Source organism: Plectropomus leopardus, chromosome 20 (genome assembly GCF_026936395.1).
Source record: "Plectropomus leopardus strain MGB_pleo_1.0 chromosome 20, ASM2693639v1, whole genome shotgun sequence".
NCBI classification, from domain to species: domain Eukaryota; kingdom Metazoa; phylum Chordata; class Actinopteri; order Perciformes; family Serranidae; genus Plectropomus; species Plectropomus leopardus.
In genome coordinates, this window is record NC_142195.1 from 17,537,612 (window position 1) to 17,546,841 (window position 9,230).

Genomic DNA, 9,230 nt, shown 5'->3' on the forward strand with positions numbered 1-9,230 from the left:
AACCCTCGGCTGCAAGCCCATTAGACCCCTGCTAATCACTCATCAAGGGCCATCACCTAGCAACTGGTCTTCCTACTGTTGGGGAGCCACAGATAAATGTAGGGGTGACAGAACAAGAAAAAAAAACACACAGAAGTCTAATTCTTATTTTTTAAATGAGCTTTTGTTCATGATACTGGCTCTTGCTTCTGATCATGACACTATGTTTTATGGCTAAGAAGTACTTAAGGAGCTTGATCCGCTATGGGAGCTGTCCCTGTGCGAATAATGCGACTGTCTTCTTTTAGGAGGCTATATGAGATTATTTCAGAGCAGGCCATCTCTGACACTGCTGCTCACACGTTTTCTCCACCTCGGTAGCACGGATGGTAAATATAGCTCGGTGTGGGAAGTTTTGGCAAGAGACAGCTAGTTGCCTGCTAGGAGGAGAGCATAGCAGAACATACCTACTAACTGTGGGCGACTGTCAGTTTCAACAAGGATGATGGTGAGCGCTGAAATATCTCATGTTAACACTGGTCAAGAAATCAGGAATTAACAAGGGTTCTAAATTTGCAACAGTTTGTGCTTAAAGATGGTGTCTCCATCACTTTTCATAAATTTCTCCCATGTTAGATTGACTTTTAATATTTAGGCTGAATTAATTTGCATCCCATGTGGTGCTGTACTGGGTTTAAAGCTACACTTAATCATCAGCATCGTCATCATTGCTTTATACTGACGATGACTGCGTGCAATGTGGAAGGAGTTTGCTTGTAGTGATGAAGTATTATCTTTTTATTGTTATCACCCTGTAGAGTTCATTTAGTGTCCTTGAGCACATTGTTTGGGGTCAGCATTACTGTTCGATTTAGCGCACACACACACACACACACACACACACACACACACACACACACACACACACACACAAAACAAAACACACAATAGCCATAAAAAATGGGTGTGAGTGTGTAACTATCTTAATTCACACCTAAAACCCTAAAAGCCGCTTTCCAAAATTGGTGTGGGTTCCTCCTCTCTCTTATCCTGTTTCAGTCTGTTGAACATATATTATTATTATTATTATTATTATTATTATTATTATTAATAATAATAATAATAATAATAATAATAATAATAATAATAATTTCAAAACACAGTAACAAAGAGCTTTACGATACAAACAGTTTTTTTTAAAAAAATTGAAAAAATAAAGTGACTGAAAAATCTGGCACATAAAATGTAATAAAAATAAGGGAAATCACTTAAAAGCAATTTTAAAAAAGTGGGTTTTTAAATGTTATTTTAAAAATGAGACAGAGTTTGTAGTCCTGATCTCCTCAGGTAGGTTAATATAAATTTAGCACTTAAGAGTCAGAAAATGGCAGAGACCAAAACAGAGCTAGAAGTAGAGTGAATATTGGGCTAATATTCCTCAGGTGGTCAGGATCACGACTGCTAAAAACGATGCTCTGCTTCTGCTTGATGTGCAAATACCCAACTGTTAGTTAGCAAGTTTATGAGGAGATACTCTTTCAATTTTGTCATCACTTGAGTGTCCATAAAAAAATGCTTCCAAAAGTTGCAAAAAAGTCACCAGATGACATCAAACATTGATTTGCACATTTATGACAATTTGTACATTTGTTTGTATACAGGGTTATGGAAAGAGGAGAGAGGGGAAAAGATCTGAGAGCAGCATGCATGGGAATGAACTGCAATATATTTCTAGGCTTTGTCCCTGTTAGTCTGATTAAGTCGCTGGATAGAAATACCAAGTCACTAAGAAGGTCTGAAAAGTTGCCAAATCTAGCCAGAAAGTTACCAAGTTGTCAAAACTAATTTAGCGCTGCTCAAAAACAGCAGTCAAAATGCCCTTAAGGAAGATTCAGCAGCTGTTGTGTCTTTGGCAATTGATGTGTTTAGCTCTGTCAGTATGAAGTTTGAAGTTGATGACTGTGAGAATCAATTTATGACTATACAATTTTGTAACTATATGCCTTTTAATTAGAATCAAAAACATCCAGATTTCTCAACTTAACCATCTGTTTCTGTGTAACTGTTCCAAAATACACACCAAATAGTAAACATGCTCAGCTGCACTTACATTCTGCACTGATTTCACCTCTTTGTGTGTGTGACTGTTTGTCCTAGGTGCTGACGGAGCAGGGCTGTGTGTTCCAGGAGAGACATGGCTGGGAGAGACCTGGCTGGTTCAACAAAGACGGGCCCGCCCCTGTGAGACGGCACACGCATATACTAAACACACGCACGTGCACACTAATGATTTATTTGCAACCACGTATTGACTGAAGGCACTTGGAAAGACATAAACAATTAAGATGCAAATTTTTCCACAAGGCTTGCTGGATAGAGAATGCTGGAACCAGCTGACTGCCTATAATGGGCGACACTGACACAGCAAGTGGCCCAGTGCTTTGTGCTTCTCTGCACATGGATGATTAATTAGCCTCTAACAATTTGTTTGTCTGTGTTATCGCAAAGGTTAAAGACTACGATTACTATGGAGCGTATGACATTAAGAAGAATATGAACTACAAATACAACGAATTGCTGGGAAAAGAGTACACCTTTGACTTCCCTCCACATCATGACGTGGTAAGACAACAAGCGTGAGTTTGTGTTATTCCGTAGAACAATTTTCTTAATCCTTTAAAACCTGAGCAAGTTGGCTGGATTTCTTTCAAACACATTGAAAGAAAGCAACTTCACAAAAAATTACCCAATAATTAGCAAAAAATACATTAAAAAATTACAGGAAAATGACCTGAAAATGATTATGACAGAAAAGTAAAAATAAAACAGTGAAGAAGGAAATTACCTAAAAAGGGCTGTAATTACAAAATGCTATACTGTATAATGCTGAAATAATATTGTATATAAAAAACAAAATAGAAAAATATTTTAAAAATGTGTGTGAATGTGTGTGTGTGTGTGTGTGTGTGTGTGTGTGTGTGTGTGTGTGTGTATACATATACAGTATATATATATATATATATATATATATATATATATATATGCATATAGGGTATATGTGTGTGAAGTGGGGGGAAAAATCGATACATAGTATTGTGATATTTTTGTGTGGCAATATTGTATCATTACACAGACCCCAACTATTGATTTTTTTATCACATAAATTATGAATATTAAAAATACAAATTAAACTTTTGTTAGTTCATTGGATGCATTTTGCTGTAATAAAAATGACTGTTGTGAGATGAACGGATCAAAAACTTAATCATATTAGATAATACAGATGTTGACACTCTTTTCCTTTTGGGACATAATTTGCAGTTAAAAAAGGTAATCGCAAAATATTGTAATATATTTTACCACAATACTCAGCAATATGTCTAAAATCGCAATAATATCATATCATGGAAATATATATATATATAATGTTCTCTCCTTTTTAAAAACTAAATTTCAGGTAATTGTCATTTTCTTCCTTTCTTATCACCTTTTGCCAGTTTCTTGCTCATTTTCTTTTTTGGCAAGTTTTCTAAACAAATCAAATGGATTTACCTTGCTTCACTCATGCTTGTGAAAGGAAAACAAATATTGATCTAGGTTTCAAAGAGTTGAGATAGACACAACTTCCTGTTTATCAAACACCCACGGGCGAAAGAAATTTCACGGTCACCAGATGAGTGTGAATAGTCTCTGAAGGCTCCCGTGAGGAAAGGGAACATGTGTCCTCATGGGAAATAACAATTATGGACATCTGACAGTGATGAGAGAACAGTTAGTGAGGTTTATGGTGCATAAAGTGCATATACATCTAACGCAGCAGCTCAGAGGACAGGGGGAGAATTACCAACCTTGACGTCAAACCTCTCAGTTAGTTTTCCTTTAATTTCACAGTTGGGATGAATGTTTCCTCTGGCTCCAAATATGAACGCCTTATTTTAGACATGATGTGTTTGGCAAAGAGAGGAAGACTCTTATTGAATGTCAGGATATATGCTAATTGGATGTGTTTTTTTGTTTTTTTTAATGCAGATAAAGAGTGAGTGCCTCTCATGTAGACACGGTGTGGCAGTGTTCGACATGTCCTACTTTGGAAAGTTCTATCTCACTGGACCAGATGCCAAGAAGGCGGCTGATTGGCTGTTCACTGCTGATGTCAACAAGAAGCCAGGTCAGTGTGCTGCAGTGAGAACAAACACGCACACATATACACACACACAAATGCGCAGACAGATGGGAGAGAAGATTGACAGAATGAAGAGGGCAGTTAGGGAGACTAAACAAGATGCCAAACATGAGAGCAAAACAGTCCACCCGTCCACAAAATCTCAAATATCACTGTCAAATGTCGGCATCAAGCCTCTCTGATTTTTTTTGGAACTTTTCAAAATCAGGCAAACTGATAGTTGTGCGTGCTTTCAGCAGTGACAGGTGAATACAGATGTGAAAATGGGCAGAGCTCCAAATGCTCCTGATATTCTTCTCTCTGCTTTCTTCACATTTCCTGCTTCAGTCACAGTCTGTTTTCACTGCTGAACAGGACAGATTTCCTCTGAGTTGACAGCGTTATGCTTTCAGAAACAGAGATCAAGCTTGGAAAGAATGCAGGGACAGATATAAGACAGATAGGAAGCCTGGTGGCTCAGTAGATAGAGTGGCGCCCCATATACAGAAGTTGTGTCTTTGCCAAAGCGGCTGCGGGTTCGATTCAGGCCTCGGCCCTTTGCTGCATGTCAGCAAAGGGCCAAAGGGCTGTCATGTAAGACTGATGAATTTTTCAGTTTTAAAAGCCCTGACACACCAAGCTACCCCACTAAAAAAAACAACTGTAATTTAAGTGCAAGACTAAAATGCTGGAATAACCCTTTAAAGTTGAACAGCAGCTGTTTATTTTCAGTAGCCTGTTTGATTACTTGTGCTAACATCTACTTACACTTTATGATCCTCCACTCATTATGACAATCACATCTCAGCCCACTCACGACGGTAGTTTCTCAAAAGCCTTTTCGAGCTTGCTTACTCAGTCTCTTTGTCCATCACTCTCTTTCTCTCTCTCTCTCTCTCTCTTTCTTTGCCCCCAGTTCTCACTTACAGCAATTACAGTGATCGCACTTGCTCTGAGAATATTTAATGTCTCGGCAGGCCCGACTTGTGCTACGCTAACACACTTACACACCCTTTTTCCTTAATACCAGTGACAGCATGAGGCGGTAACATCAATCATTCATTCAGATGAGAGATGACTGAGGGACAGCCGCGATTAGCATGTCACCACAGCCAGCAGCTCCTGTGGCCAGAAGATGACAGGAATGTGAATATTTTGTCTCTTTTAATTAGATACAGACTTCATTCATTTGGAAATTATTTTGATGATGTTGTCATTATGAATATGTTTGTGAAAGGATGTTCTCAGCTTTGATGGAATTTGTATTTTAGGCGTGTCCTTGGTAAACATCTCACAAAAGACGAAGTTTAAGTGTCGTCAGGGTGCGTGTGTCCCTGTAGGCAAAGGCTTATAATTACTAGCAAGTTATGAAAGAAGTCAGTACACTTTACACACGGGAGAGAAACTACACAAAGACACACACACACACACACACACACACGAAAGCTTACAAACTGGATTGCTCACAAAGAACTGGTTACAAACACAAGACTGACCTCAAATCCTGGTTAATTTTTTATTTTGAGATTTCCGTCGGCATGGTTCCAAGAGAATGCACACGTTAAATTGGCCTGCGAAGTCTGCCACGGGAATTAATTGTTTGTGTGTGCGTTTCAGGCTCCACTGTGTATACCTGCATGCTGAATAAGAGAGGAGGGGCTGAGGCTGACCTGACAGTGAGCAGACTGGAGCCCGGTGCTGCCAACCTGCCCCTGGCACCGCAGTCCAATGGTGAGAAACTGAGATTGTTTGTTGTTTTCTTTATATCTGCTGTATCTGTCACTTTCTCTTTCATTGCATTCCTTTCTTTCACTTTCCATCACTGTTGTGTTTTCTCACAGTTGCACTCGATCTCTTGCTGGATATATCTGTCATAGTGTTGTTTGTTATTTTGGATTTATTGTTCTTTTGCTCTGTTCTGTCACCCTGTATCCATCAATACTGTACATCTGCTGTTTTCATCATTATTTTCTTCTACCTATGAATCTGTCTTTTGTTGTATTTTGATGGAGCTGTCATGTGCTGTGTCTTATTTGTCCTCAAAGGGACATTTCACCCCAAAAAGCAGGGCACAGGGGGCCCTTACTCCATATATGGCCTAAATGCCATGTATAAGCGTACTCTTCACTAAGCTCACCAAGCTATTAGATTAAGAATTGTTGTCAGATTAATATATTATATATATGATCTATATTATATAGATCATAGTGCCATTTATATCCATTATATTGTAGAGAAGGCAGACAGCACAACAGATAAATTGATTAATAGCACCAAAGGTAAAAGTGAAAATGTGTATTTGTGATTTAAGAGTTGTACTGTCCCTTCAAGTTTTCTGTGAGTTGTTGTATTTTGTGGTATTTTGTCATCCTCAACCTGATGGCTGTTTTTGTCTTTCCTCTCCGACCTTTGCTCCAGGGGATGCATACTACCTGGCCATCGGAGGCGGTGTAGCAGAACACAACTGGAACCACATCAGAACAACTCTTCAGGACCGAGGCTTCCACTGCCAGCTGACAGACCACTCTGAGGACATGGGGATGATCAGCATCCAGGGACCCAAGAGGTGGGAAAAAAGAGGAGGGAGGGAGGAGGGCTATGAATGAACAGAGACAATGTCATGAATTATGAATCCAGGTAAGAAAAAGGACAAAAGGAGTGAGCGAGGGCAGAGCGGTGGAGAGGAGAGGACAAAAAAAGAAAAACGTGACTGATCGGTCTGAAGGTGGGTTATGATTCACATCCCGGACACACGAGGTGGGGAAACTGAAAAGACGAGCTGTTGGATCGATAAGAGGAGAGCAGGTTAAGTGCCTATTTTCAAGACTTGGCCATAGGCATGAGAGGTGAGAGAGTGCAGGGACGGAGGTTGATTGAAAATGGCAGCGAGGTTAGAGGGTAATTCTGCACTTTAGTGTAGCCATTGACTGTTTCATGATGCTCTGAACCCTGCAAAGTAAATTAAAATCTGTTTTTCTCTTGGGTGAGTGGTAATGATGAAGATTACTCAGAGCAGTTTCATCTCTGTCTCAGCAACAGTTTACACCTTAGGTTAGAAGTCCATGGCCATGATCCGTCACTTTGTTACCTGAATCATAGAAGGACCTGTCTGCTTTAAAACATATGAAACCTCATGGAGGCAGGAGCAACTGAACTGAAGCTTGTATGGACCTGAATGTGTCTCGTGGCACGTTCCTCTCAGATGGCAATATCTGTCTGTCCGTCAGTCTAGCACTTGGCCCGGAGAGAAATATCTCAACAACTATAGATGGATTGCCATGACATATTGTGCAGATATTCATGGTCCCCAGAGAATAAATCTTACTGACCTTGGCAACCCTACGACATTTTTTTAACTGGCACTATGCAGTTCTTTTTCCTACAAATTGTGTTTCTATAAAAACACTGTAATAATAATCCCTTTATTTGTATAGCATCTTTACAACAGAGTTTACAGATTGCTTTGGCAACAAAGCAAAAGCAGGATACTCGGAAGGCAATATAACAAAAGAATGTCGAACAATAAGACCAAACAAAATGTTAGGATGTAGTTAAATCAAGAAGACTAAATGATGCAAAAAACTGCAAGATGCAAAATGTCAATATAAATAAATACGAAAAAGCATTTAAGCAATAAATGTGATGTGGGGGGGGTGTCATGAGATATTTATCTGTTAGCACCCAGCACAATGAGAACCAGCAAGTTTCAGACAAAGCTGTAGGTCCATTACAAAATCCCAGTAAAAATCTATTTAAATTACAGGTTGTAATGCAACAAAACAGGAAAAACACCAAGGGGGGTGAATAATTTTGCAAGGCACTGTACTTTGGTTGCTGAGCGAATACCTGTAAAACTAACGCCATGCCAACCTGTACCTGGGCATTTTGTTATGACTTAGCATTATTGTGATAACTGTAGGATTAATAGAGGATTGCAGGCTAACAACTAAAACCTCATAGCAGACAGAAACGTTCTATAACTGGAACTGAACATGTCCCAGTAGTCCTGTTTTCCCCTCATCCGTCAGAACCATCATACATTGATTTCTTTATCTCAGGATGAGAAACCGTACACTGCACAGGTGAGAACGCTGCTGTACATTCAGACATGCAAGGTAGTCCATGTTTGTCCCTTTCTTCTTTTTTCCTGCAGTTTTCCTTTTGTTCTTCACTCACACAGTAAGCTGGAGTCCCCCCCCCCCACCTATCTTTTCTTCCCCTCTCACCTCCTCTCCTCCCAACCTCACCGCCCCACATCTTTGTTCTTCCCTCTTACCAGCAGCAGGGTTAGGCCACTCTGTTCTCTGTGTGGGCTGTGTCGATTTCTTTTCCTTGAGGCTTTTTCTCATCATCTGTTCTCCTAAGTTTCTTTTTGCTCAGTCCTCATGTGTCTGCAGATGTTATCCAGCAGTCCCTCCTCCCCAGTCCTCCCTATTTGAGATTTCAGATTTTTCTAACCCTCTCGCTGTAATTGCTTACGTCAAACCAGAAATAAGTGCGTCACTAGCAGCAGTAGCCCAATATATATGTATATATGTATGTGTGTGTGTGTGTTTGTGTTTGGTCATAGATACACACACACACACACACACACACACACATGCACACACACATGCATTGAAAGATGTTGATTATGGAGCTCATTGAGTTTTCTTGAGCATCCAAAGCACACTCAGCTCGTGAGTGTTTGTATTTGCATCAGTGGATGCTTCCTTGTGTGCGTGTCAATAATAAAAACAAGATTAGCATCTGTATCGCCTCTCTCTGCACAGCTGTACTCCTCCTCATTGTTCCTGTCACATATGAGGAGTCTCAGAAAATCAACCTTATAGTGTTTGTTTTCTTACTAAGCAAATTGATTTCTTTAAAGTTTGAGGAGATGGAAAATTGCAGCATTTATGGAACTGTGTTATGATGTCTCATTTCAACTCCCTAGGGAGGGGGGAGTCTCTATATGTGCAGCTTTTTCGCTCACACAGCTTGGCAGCGTGCTCCATAGGGTGAAACCAGAGCTTGATTGTCTGTTTTGTAATTATGAACCTTATTTATAATATATGAAATTTTGTGATATCCCGCAAGAAAGCTCTGT

At 39.7% G+C, this 9,230-nt stretch overlaps 1 protein-coding gene across 1 annotated transcript in view; it reads left to right on the plus strand.

The window, feature by feature from the left end:
• The window catches only part of sardh (sarcosine dehydrogenase), a 49,721-nt gene that overhangs the window by 28,685 nt on the left and 11,806 nt on the right, over positions 1–9,230 (plus strand). The window contains exons 13-17 of the mRNA XM_042508865.2: positions 2,137–2,220; positions 2,488–2,601; positions 4,009–4,147; positions 5,759–5,872; positions 6,560–6,707. Of these exons, the coding sequence (XP_042364799.1) occupies positions 2,137–2,220; positions 2,488–2,601; positions 4,009–4,147; positions 5,759–5,872; positions 6,560–6,707 (599 nt within the window). The remainder of the gene's footprint in view (positions 1–2,136; positions 2,221–2,487; positions 2,602–4,008; positions 4,148–5,758; positions 5,873–6,559; positions 6,708–9,230) is intronic.